At 42.7% G+C, this 17,613-nt stretch overlaps 1 protein-coding gene across 2 annotated transcripts in view; it reads left to right on the top strand.

Moving 5' to 3' along the window:
- Positions 1-17,613, top strand: part of os9 (OS9 endoplasmic reticulum lectin) — a 75,535-nt gene that overhangs the window by 27,468 nt on the left and 30,454 nt on the right. For both annotated transcript variants that reach the window (XM_063037308.1, XM_063037307.1), the window contains exons 2-6: positions 3,310-3,486; positions 6,628-6,691; positions 8,842-8,918; positions 11,254-11,352; positions 13,309-13,510. In XM_063037308.1, the coding sequence (XP_062893378.1) occupies positions 3,310-3,486; positions 6,628-6,691; positions 8,842-8,918; positions 11,254-11,352; positions 13,309-13,510 (619 nt within the window). The remainder of the gene's footprint in view (positions 1-3,309; positions 3,487-6,627; positions 6,692-8,841; positions 8,919-11,253; positions 11,353-13,308; positions 13,511-17,613) is intronic.

Genomic DNA, 17,613 nt, shown 5'->3' with positions numbered 1-17,613 from the left:
AACAAAATATTCGTTAAGGACCTCCCCTACCTCATCTGACTTCAGGCACATTTCTTTAAAATCCCTGATCTATCCTATCCTTACTAGAGTCATCGTCCTGTTCTTCATGCATGTGTACAACCTTAAACACAAAATAATCTGCAGATGCTGGGGTCAAAGCAACACTCACAAAACGCTGGAGGAACTCAACAGGTCGGGCAGCATCAGTGGAAACGATCAGTCAACATTTCGGGCCGGAACCCTTCGTCAGGACTGTAGGGGGAGGGGGCAGAGGCCCTATAAAGAAGGTAGGGAGAGGGTGGGAAGGAGAAGGCTGGTAGGTTCCAGGTGAAAAACCAGTAAGGGGAAAGATAAAGAGGTGTGGGGGAGGGGAAGCAGGGAGGTGATAGGCAGGAAAGGTGAAGAAGGAATAGGGGAAAACACAATGGGTAGTAGAAGAGGGTGGAACCATGAGGGAGGTGATAGGCAGCTGGGGGAGAGGGCAGAGTGACATAGGGATAGAGGAAGGGAGGGGGAGGGAATTACCAGAAGTTGGAGAATTCTATGTTCATACCAAGGGGCTGGAGACTACCTAGATGGTATATGAGGTGTTGCTCCTCCAACCTGAGTTTAGCCTCATCATGGCAGTAGAGGAGGCCATATCTGGACATATCTGAATGGGAGTGGGAAGCAGAGTTGAAGCCGGTGGCTACTGGGAGATCCTTTCTGTTGTGGCGGACAGAGCGGAGGTGCTCGACGAAGCAGTCCCCCAATCTGCGTTGGGTTTCACCGATGTAGAGGAGGCCGCACAGGGAGCACCGGATGCAGTAGATGACCCCAACAGACTCACAAGTGAAGTGTTGCCTCACCTGGAAGGACTGTTTGGGGCCCTGAATGGTTGCAAGAGAGGAGGTGTAGGGACAGGTGTAGCACTTACACTTACAGGGATAAGTGCCGGGTGGGAGATCCGTGGGGAGGGACGTGTGGATCAGGGAGTCGCGGAGGGACCGATCCCTGTGAAGGCGGAGAGGGGTGGAGAGGGAAAGATGTGCTTAGTGGTGGGGTCCTGTTGAAGGTGGCTGAAGTTGCGGAGGATAATGTGCTGGATCCGGAGGCTGGTGGGGTGGTAGGTGAGGACAAGGGGAACTCTGTCTCTGTTGTGGTGGCGGGCGGATGGGGTGAGGGCCGAAGTGCAGGAAATGGAGGAGATGCGGGTGAGGGCATCATTGATGACAGCAGAAGGGAAACCACGATCCTTAAAGAAAGAGGATATTTGAGATGTCCTGGAACGGAAAACCTCATCCTCGGAGCGGATGCTGCGGAGACAGAGGAACTGGGAATAGGGAATGGCATTTTTGTATGTGGTGGGGTGGGAAGAGGTATAGTTGAGATAGTTATGAGAGTCAGTGGGCTTGTAGAAGATGTCAGTGGACAGTCTGTCTCCAGAGATGGAGACCAAGAGATCGAGAAAGGGGAGAGAAGTGTCCAAGATAGACCAAATGAATTTGAGGGCTGGGTGGAAGTCGATGAAATTGACGAGCTCAGCATGGGTGCAGGAAGCAGCACCAATGTAGTCGTCAGTGTACCGAAGGAAAAGTTGGGGAGCAGTACCAGAATAGGTTTGGAGCACAGACTGTTCCACATAACCAACGAAGAGGCAGGCATGACAGGGCCCATGCGAGTTCCCATAGCTACACCCTTGGTCTGAAAAAAGTGGGAAGAGCCAAAAGAGAAGTTATTGAGTGTGAGAACCAGTTCCGCTAACTGGAAGAGGGTAGTGGTGGTGGGGAACTGGTGAGGTCTATTATCCAGAAAGTAGCGGAGGGCTTTGAGGCCTTCTTGATGGGGAAAGGAGGTGTATAGGGATTGGACATCCATAGTGAAAATGAAGCGGTTGAGACTGGGGAACTGGAAGTTATTGAAGAGGTGGAGGGCATGGGATGTATCCCGGATGTAGGTGGGGAGGGACTGAACTATGGGTGACAAAATGGAGTCCAGGTAGGCAGATACAAGTTCGGTGGGACAGGAGCAGGCAGAAACTATGGGTCTACTGGGACAGTTAGGCTTGTGGATCTTGGGGAGGAGGTGAAACCGAGTGGTACAGGGTGTGAGAATTATGAGTTTGGCGGCTGAGGATGGAAGGTCTCCGGAGTTGATAAGGGCGGTGATGGTATGGGAGACAACGGTTTGATGTTTTTTGGTGGGGTCCTGTAGAACATTAATCCTGCTTGCCAAGGCCTTCTCGTGCCCCCTTCTAACTTTCCTAAGTCCATTCTAAAGTTCCTTCTTGGCCACCTTGTAACAATCTGTCTGATCCTTGCTTCCTGAACCTTAATTCTGCTTCTTTCTTCCTCTTCTTCCGGTGAAAACAGCTCGCTGCTTTTGTGTCGTGAAACATCATTTTCCATTTCATTTGGCAGTAAAGATGATCATTATGAATGGGGTTTAAAGAATCAAGGGGTGGCACTGCATGCCCCGTGCCAACAAAAGTTTTGCATTTTCCATCTTGGAAATGCGTGCCATAGGTTTGCCACCCCTGGCATAAATGATCACAGTGGGAGAGCAACTGGAGTCTATGGAAAGAATTTTCAGGATTGTACCCACAGGAGAGGAAGGACATGACAGAGAAATTTCAAGGAAGAGATTTTCAAAGAATGTGCGCCTTGCTGAAGCATTTCTATTTAGCAAAATGCACATTTTGTATTGTGCATCTGCATTTTTTAAAATAATTTCTGTAATGTAACCATTTTATCAATGCAACTAACATCTCGGCCTGAAACGTCGACTGCGCCTCTTCCTATAGATGCTGCCTGGCCTGCTGCGTTCACCAGCAACTTTGATGTATGTTGATCATCTTGCAGTTCTCTCTTATAAGTGTGAGAACTGAGAATTATGGGCAACTTAATGGAATTTCCAGTGTGACATTTCTGCATTTCTTTAAGGGGTATAAAGAGTATACTTGGTAAGGAGTCTCTATACGTCCCTCTCAGTGGAATGCGTGTGTTTTCTCTGGGTCCTCTGGTTTCCTCCCACAGTCAAAAGACATACCCGGTAGATTAATTGGTCATTGTAAATTGTCCCGATTAGGTTCAGGTTAAATCGGGTTGTCAGGTTGCTAGGCTATGCAGCTCGAAGGGCCTATCCTGCACTTTATCACATAATAAAATGAATTAAAAAATAAAAGAAGTCCATTTAACAAGCTTATTTTTCATTATTTCACTGTTTTGCCGTAACATTTTCATGTTTCTGGTCAGCCATCTGGTTCAAGACTTTGACATAATTTCACACTGCTACTGCTATCTAAAACTTGCTGTTTTCTTTCTTCCACAGTCAAAATCGGATGATATTGTAATAGTTTCTTCAAAATATAAGCAGATGTATGAGTGCAAGCTGCCAGCTCAAGCGATGAAGTTTCAGCAGGACTCCGAAGATGAAGAGCAATCTTACACTGGGCTAGACATTTCTGAACTGTTGAAGCCGATGCATTCAGCACCTTGCCTTGTAAAGGTGAAGTTGTTGTTACGGATGGAATTAAGCTGAATTATCTATATCTTTTAAAGTGATCTTTTAGTCTTCGCCTCTCATGTCTTTCCCCTCCTTTTTTGCTTTACCCATTCACTGTCCTCATTTTAAAATTGTGTGAATATTGTTGTATACTGTCAGATCAGAATATGTATTACCATTTTAAAATGCTTGGAAGGATAACTTCCCTCATCAACCCCCTACTTGACTTTCTTCTCCCTCGGACATTTACTGCTTTGAAGTATAGTTCTGTGGGCCCATTAAGTCTGCTCTGCCATTCAATCATTAATTATTATCTCTCTCAACCCTATTCTCCTGTTTTCTTCCCCTTTCTCCCCAAAAAACTTTAACCATCACTAATCAAGAGCCTATCAATCTGTGCTTTAAATCTACCCAATAACTTGGCCTCACCACCATCTTGCTCAAGAAATTTCTCCTCATCTGTTCCAAAGAGGTGTTCTTCTATTTTGAGGGTTCTTTGGTTCTGGACTCCCCCACTGTAGGAAAACATCCTTTCCACATCCACTCTATCTAGGTCTTTTAGTATTTGGTAGATCTCAACAAGCTCTCCCCCTTATTCTTCTAAACTGCAGTGACTACAGGTCCAGAGTCATCAAATGCTTCTTATACATTAACCCTTTCATTTCTGGGATCATTCTTGTGAACTTCCTCTGGACTCTCCAGTGCATCTTTGCTTAAATAAGAGATCCAAAACTGCTCACAATATTCCAAATGTAGTCTGACCATTACCTTATAAAGCCTCAGATTTGTGTTCCTCTTTTGCTCTTGTTAATTGTTGCACTGGCCCTTCCATTAACAACTGTGCAATTCAAACTGCTTTTTTTCCTTATCTAACTCCTGAAGAATGTAACTATGCACCACTATTGAAGATATCAATTATTATTAGTTCCTGGGGTATGGGGTATATCTGGGAAGATCAGTATTTAATGTGAATCCCTATTGCTCTTAGATTTTGATTGCCATGAACTGCTATCCCTGTGATGAAGATATTCCCACAACACATAAAAGTTGCTGGTGAACGCAGCAGGCCAGGCAGCATCTCTAGGAAGAGGTACAGTTGACATTTCGGGCCGAGACCCTTTGTCAGGACTAACTGAAAGAAGAGCTAGTAAGAGATTTGAAAGTGGGAGTGGGACGGGGAGACCCAAAATGATAGGAGAAGACAGGAGGGGGAGGGATGGAGCCAAGAGCTGGACAGTTGATTGGTAAAAGGGATATGAGAGGATCATGGGACAGGAGGCCCAGGGAGAAAGAAAAGGGGGAGGGGGGAGGAAAACCCAGAGGATGGGCAAGGGGTATAGTCAGAGGGAGAAAAAGGAGAGAGAGATCCCAGCTCTCATCCGTGCTGGGTTGGATCTCCTCCCTCCCCCCTTCCACTTTCAAATCTCTTACTAGCTCTTCTTTCAGTTAGTCCTGACGAAGGGTCTCGGCCCAAAATGTCGACTGTACCTCTTCCTAGAGATGCTGCCTGGCCTGCTGCGTTCACCAGCAACTTTTATGTGTGTTGCTTGAATTTCCAGCATCTGCAGAATTCCTCATGTTTGCGAAGATATTCCCACATTGCTTTTGGGTAAATAGTTTCACGATTTGAACAGGAGCAGTTATATATTTCCAAGTTAGAACAATATGTGTGACCTTGTTGAAATGGTGTGTTGTTGCGTGAATGAAATCACCGGAGAGAGTTACTGGTAGATACAGAGCAGCAGCTTTATTCGACAAAACAAGATACCGTAGGCACGAAGAAATCTGCAGGTGTTGGAATTTCAAGCAACACATAAAAGTTGCTGGTGAACGCTGGTGGTCACCTACCACCCCACAAGCCTCCAGGTCTAACATATTCTTCCGCCACCTCCAACAGGATCCCACCACTAAGCACATCTTGCCTTCCCCCCGCCTCTCTGCTTTCCGCAGGGATCGCTCCCTACGCAACTCCCTTGTCCATTCGTCCCCCCATCCCTTCCCACCAATCTCCCTCCTGGCACTTATCCTTGTAAGCGGAGCAAGTACTACACATGACCTTACACTTCCTCCCTCACTACTATTCAGGGCCCCAGACAGTCCTTCCTTACACTTCACCTGTGAGTTGGCTGGGGTGATGTACTGCGTCTGGTGCTCCCGATGCGGCCTTCTATATATTGGCGAGACCCGACGCTGACTGTGAGATCGTTTTGCTGAACACCTACGCTCTGTCCGCCAGAGAAAGCAGGATCTCCCAGTGGCCACACATTTTAATTCCACGTCCCATTTCTATTCTGATATGTCTATCCACGGCCTCCTCTACTGTAAAGATGAAGCCACACTCAGGTTGGAGGAACAACACCTCATATTCCGTCTGGGTAGCCTCCAACCTGATGGCATGAACATTGACTTCTCAAACTTCCGCTAGGCCCCACCTCCCTCTCGTACCCCATCCGTTATTTATTTATTTATATACACACATTCTTTTTCTCTCTGTCCCTCTCACTATACCCCTTGCCCATCCTCTGGTTTTTCCCCCTCTCCCCCTTTTCTTTCTCCCTAGGCCTCCTGTCCCATGATCCTCTCATATCCCTTTTGCCAATCAACTGTCCAGTTCTTGGCTCCATCCCTCCCCCTCCTGTCTTCTATCATTTTGCATCTCCCCTCCCACTTTCAAATCTCTTACTAGCTCTTCTTTCAGTTAGTCCTGACGAAGGGTCTCGGCCCAAAACGTCAACTGTACCTCTTCCTAGAGATGCTGCCTGGCCTGCTGCGTTCACCAGCAACTTTGAAGATACAGTAGGCATCATATGGAGACGCTTTCGGTGGAAAGGTTTGCTGGCCTAACGTGGGGCCGGATATCTATTTGCCAAACACAAAGGAAAGTTCCATATTTACAAAGTATAGATGCTTTCTTTGAAACTACATGCAAACTTCACACCTGGTTCACATCCATCCCACAGACGCCAGCATCGTCTTTGGACTGGGATTCACAGCTTTTCGGAAATGAATTGTTCCAAATTAAATCCACAATACATTTTCAAGGAACAGAAGACTGGTAGCCAAAGCCATTTGCTAAATGTAAATGACCTAAACCCAAAAATCACTCTAACACGGTGTTTATTTTTTCCCTTTTTTTCCTCCCAGGTCAAGGAGTGGTGGACATATGAGTTTTGCTATGGCCAGTATATCAAGCAGTATCACACAGAAGGTAAGTATTGTATTGGTAGCCAAATTTTGACTCTAATTTTGTCAGGATATGTGAATATTTATTGCCCTTAAGGAGATGGTGGTGTGCTGTCATATCAAATCTCCCATCAACTCCCCTGCAGATTATTTTGGCATTTATAATTTTTATCACATTCTCTCCCACATTCTTTGAATTTGTTATTACCATGCTGGGGGGCGGGGCAGAAGGGCTTTAAGTTCAGGCAATTTCCAGGAACTTCAAACCAATTCTTTCCATATGTAGCCCCCTGGCTACCCTCAGGGTCGCTCGGCTCGCTGTCGTCTAGGGAAACAACCCTTGGCCCCACCAAACTGGGTAATATGTTTGTGTGGATGCTGTGTGATGTACCCCACCCCGCCCAAATAACAGACAATACACCAAATACAATTAAATGATTTACAGTTTATAGATATTACTGGAACTATTATAATTAATAGAGAATAAAATATAAAAGGAAATTAAAAGGCGTCACACTTATCAAAGTTCAATCTCTTCATGCACAAAACAGTTGGAGCTCAAGAACCTTCTTCACCCTGCGACCCCTCGGGTCACCTCGACCGGCCGCCTGGGACCAACAACAGTGGTCGACCAGACACTCCACACGAGTCCGAGTCCGTCTCCATCTCCTCGCCGAACGCCCTCCTCAGGGTCCGACCCCGTTAGCGGACATCACAGCACCTGGTCCATCCTCTGTCTCGCTCTCCCGCCTTCTGCCCCAAAACCCCGCACATACAAATCTCCCAGATACACCAAAATCATAACAACTATCCCAATTGGTTAATAGCATCCTCTTATCACCCTCTAACCCACAACAAGCTGCTAGCGCAAAGCTTTCTCAGCGTTTACCATAACAAAGAAGCATTCCCGATTATAACATAACAAAGAAGCCATTTTAATTAGCCTACACAGTAACATAAGAGATGGAACTCCCTTACACATATTTCCTTGTCCTATACTACCATACTACCCTTTCCTCTTGCTCTATTTTCATTGCTCGATCTTGAAACCTTTATATGTTTCAACTAACATTTTCAAATTGACACTCAGTTGCCTGATACTTTGTGTCCTAGAAATGAGTTACTGGGACTTAAAATTTCAACAAAAAATGGCAGTCTTGCCATTTAATTCCACACCAATGTTTAAGTTATCAAAATGAGCAGAGCAGGAATCATATGTGAAGTTCACATGTGTTGACTGGGTCTAAACAAATAACCATCATCAAAACTAGACAAAAATGGCTTTTTATCATCAAAGCCTACTGAACTCTAGATTTTTAACAAGGTCTGCAAAATGAGCTTTAAAGTGTCTTTTCAAAGCCAGACAGTTCAGCTATAAAAGCAATTCCTAGCTTCTAGTTTTTGAATCTTTGCTTGTGCAAGGATATACATAGTCTTGCACCCCTTTCTTGACTGTCACCTCCCCACCAATTGAAGCTGCACATTATCTGCAGTAGAGAGGGGAAGAATACAGCACAATTTTGCTTTAATTCTTTGAAGTCATTCCCTAGAAATACAACGTTTGCTATTTTGCTGATGGATACAGGACTGATTTTCTTTAAAGCTATTTGCCTGTTCTTACTGTGTGCCTGAATGTTTGCTGTGACTGGAACAGTCGCATGCAGTCTTTTTTTTAAACTGCAAAACCATCTGCTTTATACATTAAAGCTGCTGTTTAATTAATGAGATAAAATTTAGAGCGCTGGCAATTAGGCAAAGCACTGCATCTGCAGTGTCGCTCAAGATGTGTTTGCAACTAGATTTCTTGCCAGAAATCTTCCCACGAATTGTGGGAAATCTCTGCATGGGCCTGGAATATTAAAAACTTTGATGTTGACCTCTTAACAGGCAAGTTAAGAGTTCAGAGGCAAAAGCAGATGGTGATTGGAGGCAAGAGCACTGGATAAAACAAGTGACTTAGAAAAGAAGAGCCTCTGAAAGGTAGTTTCCATGATGGAGAAGTTGTGCTGTATAACAGCAATTGCTATTAAAGTGCTACTGAAAGAATTGAAGTTGCCTACATTGCCAGCTTCAAGATCAATGCTGTGTTTGTCAAACACTGCATAAAGTTCTCTTTTTAACTCTACTTTGAAGATGGAGTTTGCATTTTAGCTGTAATTTTCTTGTTGTGTTCAGATTCTGAAGTTAAAGGAGATGTGATGTATCTTGGGTTTTATGAATCTGAATTTGACTGGAACAATGAAACTGCAAAGGTAAGGATATAATTCGCATCATAGGTAGGCTGATCTGGTGTCACACTATTGTGGGTGCCAGTAGATCAAAATTTTAAATGTATGTTGTTGTTCAGATCTACTCAAGCCAAAGAAACACATGCAAAATGCTGGAGGAACTGAGCAGGTCAGGTAGCATCTATGGAAAGGAACAGTGTCGATATTTTGGGTCAAGACCCTTTATCATTCTTGATGGGTCTCAGCCCGAAACGTCAACACTGTTCCTTTCCATAGATGCTGCCTGATCTGCTCAGTTCCTCCAGCATTTTGTACGTGTTACTCTGGATTTTCAGCGTCTGCAGAACCTCTTGTGTTTATGGTTTCTGCTCAAGCCAAATTGCTTTGGTTACTAACCTTGTACAGATATGAGCAATTAACTCTAGTTTTATACCTTGAATTTTATTTATATATCTATTCTTTCCTCTGATTATTTAATGTTGATCTTCAGGCTCTTTAATGGGATGATGCCAACTTTGTTCTTGCCTCAAGAATTGGAATTTCATGTGTCTGAGTCCATTCAAGGCTGAGTCTGTAATTTGAGCTGATACTTCAGGGCTGAACAGAGGGAGTGGTACATCCTTGGGGCACTTTTTCAGTGATATGTTTAAACAGAAGCCACTTCTGTCCAGAAAATAATCTGGTGTCCTGACCCATATTCATCTCTTAACCAAGATGATAAAAATAAATGGCCGGGTGTCTTATTGCTGTTCATGGGACCTTGCTGTGCGCAAATTGGCTGCTACATTTTTTTTGCAATAGTCACTGCTCCTCAAAAGTACATAATTCCTGTGAGATGTCATGAATGGCGCTATACAAATAAAAGTTCTTTTATGCATGTAATTGTTCTCTATCATGGTTACTGCATTACTGAGTTGTGCGCAAATATTTATCACAAGCTTCCTTGCATAAATTGAAGTGTTGTACTTTTATAACTTGCTTTGGAGCCCTGGAAGAATGTAGTAAATCATGGTAAGATCACAGGGATCTACTAATTTGCAGCATCCTGTAATTGTGCAGGTACAAGCTCCTTTCTGTTTTATGAATACTGAAGCTGAATGTTGCATTTAAAATATATACTTGTAGTTTTTAAAAAAATGCCCCAAGTCAAATGTTAAGCTGGTCTGCTAATCTTCCATAGTTGCCTTTTCACTCATTCTTCAATGGTGCATTTGTTGAGAAACAAAATTAACCATCAGATAGCTTTCAAATGATATTTTAATAAAAAGAAGCTTGAGATATTTAATATTTTAAAAATTTTCTAAGTTGTAAATGAAAGAATAACATACCTTATTCCTCTTTTTCTGTATCCAGCTTGCTGACTTTTTTGAATGCATGTAGATGTAGCTATAAAAGCGACTGCAATTTTCTCATTTGTCACAGTTGTGTCATTGCGGCAAATTTTTCTCTCTACTTGTGAAAACAATACTTGTGTCATCTAGCTAAGATAGTGAGTAGTTGCCATTCAAAGTTAATGAGTTATTTGACATCAGTCTGAGCAGAGATGAGTTCTTGGAATATTGTATTGGTAATATAAGTAAATTAGACAGCATTTTGAACATAACCATTATTTAGTCACTACTGTCAGATAGTGCTTGTGGAGAACACAGGATCAGATGGTGGCAATGTGCTTCCCAGCTCTTCCACCTTCATCCACAATTCCCAGTCAGAAGGTATTGGATAGCTTGTCAAGACCAGAGCTTGGATGTTGATCAATTCAGCCAAGATCTGAAGGAAAGCAAGTGCCCATGAAATTGAAACCAGTAAAAGGAGAAAGCTATTTGCAACACACATCAAAGTTGCTGGTGAACACAGCAGGCCAGGCAGCATCTCTAGGAAGAGGTACAGTCGACGTTTCAGGCCGAGACCCTTCGTCAAGACTAACTGAAGGAAGAGTGAGTAAGAGATTTGAAAGTGGGAGGGGGAGGGGGAGATCCAAAATGATAGGAGAAGACAGGAGGGGGAAGGATGGAGCCAAGAGCTGGACAGGTGATTGGCAAAAGAGATACGAGAGGATCATGGGACAGGAGGCCCAGGGAGAAGGAAAAGGGGGAGGGGGAAAAACCCAGAGGATGGGCAAGGGGTATAGTGAGAGGGACAGGGAGAAAAAGGAGAAAGAGAGAAAGAATGTGTGTGTATAAATAAATAACGGATGGGATACGAGGGGGAGGTGGGCATTAGCGGAAGTTTGCGGTTTGCTTCTAATTGCAGCATGACTTTTTAATTACTGTTTATAGATAGTGAATTGCGTAATAAAAGTTGAATTACAAGCTTTTAAAATTGCAAGTTAATTGTATTTTTTAATCCCTTTTATTTGCAGGCTTCAAAACAACATAACTTGAAGAGATATCATAGTCAGACTTATGTCAATGGATCGAAGTGTGACCTTAATGAAAAGCCAAGAGAGGCTGAAGTGAGAGTAAGTGTACAGTTTATCTTAGAAATTGGTTTAATAATGTACTTTAATCGTTTACTTAAATCCTGAAATCAGCTGTGTGTTCATAGTCAAAAGATTAAATTCTCCTTGGCTTGAATCCATCTTTTTTGGTTTATTTCACTTTTAGTATACCATTTACTTTGGAGTGACTTTTTTAATATTACCTCTTAATGGTGTAAGAGTCAAAGTTGGGTTTATTGTTGTATGCACAAGTACATGTATACACAGGTGCAATGAAAAACTTACTTGAAGCAACTTCACCGGCACATTAGTTTAGCAGCACTTACAAGAAAAACATAAACATGAAGTCTGCAGATGCTGGAAATCTGAAACAACACACACAAAATGCTGGAGGAGCTCAGCAGGTTAGGCAGCCTCTGTGGAAATGAATGGACAGTTGACGTTTCAGGCCAGTTGACGTCTCAGGGGAGGGGGTGAAGAAAGAGGAGACTAGCTGGAAGGTGATGGGTGAAGCCAGGTGGGTGGGCTGGAGAAGAAGGAATCTGATAGGAGAGGACCCAGAGGGAAGTACTAGGCAGGTGAGAGGAAGTAAAAGGTCAGAGTATAGAATTGGTGGGGGGGGGTGCAAAATTTGTTCACTGGAAGGAGAAATCTTTATTCATGCTATGAGATTGGAGGCTACCCAGGTGGAATATAAGGTGTTGCTTCTCCACCCTGAGGGTGGCCTCATCTTGGCACAAGAGGAGGCCATGGACCAACACGTTGGAATGGGGATCTGAATTAAAGTGTTTGGCCACCGGAAAGTCCAGCTTGTGACAGATGGTGCGGAGGTGTGCGATGAAGCAGTCCCCCAATTTATGGGTCTCACTAATGTAGAGGAGGCCACATCGGGAGCACCGGATACATGCGCGACCCCAGCAGGTTCACAGGTGAGGTGCTGCCTCACCTGGAAGGACTGCAAGGGGCCCTGAATGGAGGTGAGGAAGGAGGTGTATGGCAGTTGTAGTACTTGGGTCATTTGCAGGGATAAGTGCTGGGAGGGAGATTAGTGGGGAGAGATGAATAGACAAGGGAATCATGAAGTGAGCAATCCCTGCAGAAGGTTAGCGTGTGACTTAGTGGTGTGATTTCACCCTTTGGAGATGGTGGAAGTTGCAGAAGATAATGTGTTGGGTGTGGATGCTGATGGGTAGTAGGTAAGGACGTGATGAACTCTTATCACTATTAAGGTGGCAAAAAGATGGGTTGAGCACAGATATACAGGAAATGGGGGAGATGTGGGTGAGGACAGCATCAATAGTGGAAGGAGGTTGAGTTGTTATAGCAGGTCATTCAGGTCTGGGCAAGCAGTAATGGAAAAGTGTCTGTGATTGAGAGCAGCATCAGATCTGGCTAGGTGTAAGAAATAGAAACAAATGCTAGGTGAATGCAGCCAGTGAAGCAGCATCTGCAGCAAGATTTTTGTTCTTGTTTGAGATTTCAGTATCTGCAATTTCATTTGTTCGAAGTAGGTATAATATGGGAGAAATAACTGCTGCCTTCACAGCTTGCTTTGACTTGAACCCAAGTGTTTATGCTGCCCTATGTGGTCAATATGGGGACTTATAAAAAGACTGGAAGCCAAGTGCTAGTTGAGCAACCTGGAAATTAAGTACAAGTCTCACCATATCAAATTGAGAAATAGGATTCAGTAGATCTTGGTAATTCTTGAATTGGCATCAGATGAATATCCATCAAATTCTGGATTATTTTAAAGAACCAACTAATTCCTGAATGTCCAAGTGTTTGAGGCTGCTGCTTGGTTATGTACTCGAGTGTTTAGATAAATTAAAATGATGAATTGCTTCGAAGGAGAGGAAGTATTGATCATATTTGCTTGTTGGTAGATGTACTGTTCAATTGAGATTACTTCTACTAATTGCTAATTTCCATGTGTTAATCAAATTTCATAACTTCCTTTTATTGTATTTTTAATAGTTTATGTGTGAAGAAGGATCGGGAGATTTCATAGCTCGAGTTGATGAACCCCAGTCTTGCAATTATGTGATAACAATCCACACCACTCGTATCTGCCATCACCCTTACTTGCGTCCTGCTGTTGTTTCCAAGCCTCATCCAATTAAGTGTCAGCCTGCCCTCAGCCCAGAGCAATATGTTGAATACGTCAAGGCCCAAGTCTGTGAGTAGTGAAATTTTCATATCTTCAATCTGACAAGAATAGGTTAACTAATACACACTAGATGACTTCTATTAGCACCAGTATTTAAAATTATTTGTATTACTTCCTTGTGAAATAACTGTACTTTCATTGGCTTACTGTCCTATGGCCATTTTGTTTTTCTGACTTGTCCTTTGACCTACTTGTCCTGGAATAATGATTTGTTCCTTTGATTTAGTAAGGGGAAGTAGTTGGCAAAGAAAAGCAATAAGGCTTGGCTATAGAAAATCTATAGACAATACAGTAATACTAAACTCATTGCGTATAAGGGACATGTATTCAAAATGGGGGGGGGTTGTAAAAAAAAACTTAGCTTCTCATCCTTCTCTTAAAAGTTTAAAGCAGTAATGAAAAAACATCACGCACAAGATGCTGGAGGAACTCAGCAGGTCAGGCAGCATCTATGGAAATAAATAAACAGTTGATGTATCAGACTGAGACACCCCCCTCCCTTCAGGACTGGAAAGGAAGGGGGAAAGGTGCCAGAATAAAAAGGTGGTGGTGGGGAGAGTAAGTAAGAAAGTGATAGGTGAAGCCAGATGGGCAGGAAAAACATCCACGGTATGGAAGTGTGCTTTCCTTTGTTGCAGGGGCCTTGGCTTTTGGTTTTGGCATTCCCTTAGTTGAGTGCTCTGGCTTACCTAGTCTTTTTCTTGCTTAAATGTTTGTTAACTTTCCATCAAAAAAACAGGTTATTTCATTCCACTTTACTCCCAATCAGGTTGTTTCCTGGACCCTGACGTCAGCTTTTTGGATTCTGGTCTGAAAAGTTTTGAGTCTTGCAGAGTTGGGGAAGTAATACTGATGAAAAAGTTATCAAAAACAATATTTCAAACACTATTAAATTGCATATTGGAATTGTTACCTTCTACACTTCTCAAAAGCTCCAAATCACTGTTTTCAAATGGAGCGATATTGGGAAGTGATGTTTATATTTTTTTTTAAAAAAAGTGTGCCCTGGGTATCCTTGTACACAAGTCACAGAACAGTAATTACAAAATAACTCTGTATACTTGCTGTAGAAGACGTATAGTAACAATTTGCTCGATTAGCTGATTTGCTCATTCTTTTGAGTTTAGAAGAATAATAGCTGACTATATTTGAAATATGCAGAATTCTAACAGGGTTTGAAAGTTGGAAAGAAGGTAGATGATTTCCCAGGCTAAGGAGTCCAGAACTAAGAGTGAGTCTCATAATAAGAGTTGGCCCATTTGGGATTGAAATGAGTATTTTTTTGAACTGAAGAGTAGTGAACCTTTGGAATTCTCCTCCAGTAGGTTGTGGAGACTTGGCGGTTGAGTTCATGCAGAACTGAGATTGATCTACAGAAATTAGAGGATTCGAGTGATATTGAGATGGTGCAGGTAGATGGTGTTGCATTAGAAGAAACTATAAACATCGAATCCAGTGAGTAACTTGAATGCAAGGATAAAGAATTGATTGTTAACTGGGTCTGAAGGTTTGATATCAAATCACCTCAAATTGCAAATGTTATTGGGTATATCAAACTTGCTTGGATGTAGCAATTTTTCTTTAATATTTCATTTAGCGGTCTTGATATTTTAAGTCTTTGGTCTTTGAAGGAAAATATTTGACAGAGAGAGAGAGCCACATTAAAGTATTCCCTTCATAACAAGAATAATTTGCAAAGCAGAGCAGTCAAAATTCCACATAATGTTAGGACTTTTTCTAAATTAACATCTACTTCTGAAGCATCCTGGGATTATGCCGTTGTCTCAGGCGATCATTTATTGCTAGAATGGTGTTTCCTTTGCAAGTAATGTTTATTAACAAAAAAAGTGTCTAGGTATTTAAATTACAAACAAGAGAAAATATGCAAATGCTGGAAATCCAACCAACACACACACAAAATGCTGGAGCAACTCAAGCCAGGCAGCATCTATGATGGGGGGAAAAAGTACAGTTGACGTTTCGGGCCTGACCTGCTGAGTTCCTCCAGCATTTTGTGTGTGTTGCTAGGTATTTAAATTGATAATTTGCAGAACGGTATGATCAAAATTTCACTATGATTTTGTACAGTCTGGGTAGTACTGCCTGGGTAGTGGTGGAGGCAAATACAATATAGGTATTCAAGAGGCTCTTAGACACATGAATGTGCAGGGAGTCGAAGGAAATGGACATTGAATAGGCAGAAGGCTGGACATTTGATTGTTAATTAGTTTAACACAACATCATGGGCTGAAGGGCCTGTTCCTATGCTGTACTGTTCTGTGTGCTATAATATGAAATTGCAATGATTTAAGCTCATTGTCTAATTCTAGACTTTTAGAATTAAACCCATAAGTATTTGTGCCATTAGTTCATCCATTGTGTTACGAGTGTTGTTCGATGCCTTTTTTTTGTAGTTTCAATGTTTTATTTTTCTTTAAACCTGTTCTTGTGTAACTCTCTCTGCTTTGCTTTGCTCTCCTTTACCACACTGGCCTATTCCCATTTGTATTACTTTTCCCTTGAATGTTCTCTGCAGTGACACCGTGGAAAGTTGAAGTGTTCTTGGCCATGATGTTAGAGGATTAACCAGGGCAGGCTATTGGTGAAATCCACTCCTAAGAACTTGAAACTATCAACCCTCTTGATCTCAGCACCATTGATGTAAACAAGTGTTTTCTCTCTTTTTCCTCCCCCCCCCCCCACCCTCCGCACTTCCTGAAGTCACTGACCAGCTCTTTTGTTTTGTTGATGTTGAGGGAAAGGTTGTTGTCGTAACAAGCACCATCCCACCAGATTGACAATCTCCTTGCTGTAATCCAGTTTATCATTGTTTGAGTCCCAGCCCATAGTGGTGGTATCAGCTGTAAAATTGTAGATGGAATTGGAGCAGAATCTGGCTACACAGTTGTGAGTGTATAGGGAGTGTTTTAGTTTTTATTCACTTGGCTATTCTCACATATTCTTAATGCTATAGTAGATTATCTCTGCTAAAATAACCTAAGTAATCGCAAATTTTAACTCCCACCTTAATTGAGAGCACCACCTTGGCTAAAAGAAGGTAACATTCTCACCAACCAATCATCTACCTATTGGCTGTCGATGTCACATTTCATTTGAAATCCCAACCTTATGAATCTGAAGCTGATCTTCTGATGATTAGTGTTAGCTCAAAGTGTGATTTCTGTTACAATGAAACTGCTGTCATTTTTTTATTTATATTAGTGGATTTTGTTTATTTGTCGTTGGCAACATAAATTGTATCTAACCTGTTGTCTTTTTCCAACCCAGGCTAAACAATGACTCAATCTTGTGGTAACCTATTTATTTAGATTTCCACACAGATAGTTCTGTTATAGAAACATAGAAAATAGGTGCAGGAGTAGGCCATTCGGCCCTTTGAGCCTGCACCACCATTTATTATGATCATGGCTGATCATCCAACTCAGAACCCCGCCCCAGCCTTCCCTCCATACCCCCTGACCCCCGTAGCCACAAGGGCCATATCTAACTCCCTCTTAAATATAGCCAATGAACTGGCCTCAACTGTTTCCTGTGGCAGAGAATTCCACAGATTCACCACTCTCTGTGTGAAGAAGTTTTTCCTAATCTCGGTCCTAAAAGGCTTCCCCTCTATCCTCAAACTGTGGCCCCTCGTTCTGGACTTCCCCAATATCGGGAACAATCTTCCTGCATCGAGCCTGTCCAATCCCTTTAGGATCTTATACGTTTCAATCAGATCCCCCCTCAATCTTCTAAATTCCAACGAGTACAAGCCCAGTTCATCCAGTCTTTCTTCATATGAAAGTCCTGCCATCCCAGGAATCAATCTGGTGAACCTTCTTTGTACTCCCTCTATGGCAAGGATGTCTTTCCTCAGATTAGGGGACCAAAACTGCACACAATACTCCAGGTGTAGTCTCACCAAGGCCTTGTACAACTGCAGTAGTACCTCCCTGCTCCTGTACTCGAATCCTCTTGCTATAAATGCCAGCATACCATTCGCCTTTTTCACAGCCTGCTGTACCTGCATGCCCACTTTCAATGACTGGTGTATAATGACACCCAGGTCTCGTTGCACCTCCCCTTTTCCTAATCGGCCACCATTCAGATAA

Source organism: Mobula hypostoma, chromosome X1 (assembly GCF_963921235.1).
Source record: "Mobula hypostoma chromosome X1, sMobHyp1.1, whole genome shotgun sequence".
NCBI lineage: Eukaryota > Metazoa > Chordata > Chondrichthyes > Myliobatiformes > Myliobatidae > Mobula > Mobula hypostoma.
This window is presented reverse-complemented; position numbering and strand designations above follow the sequence as displayed.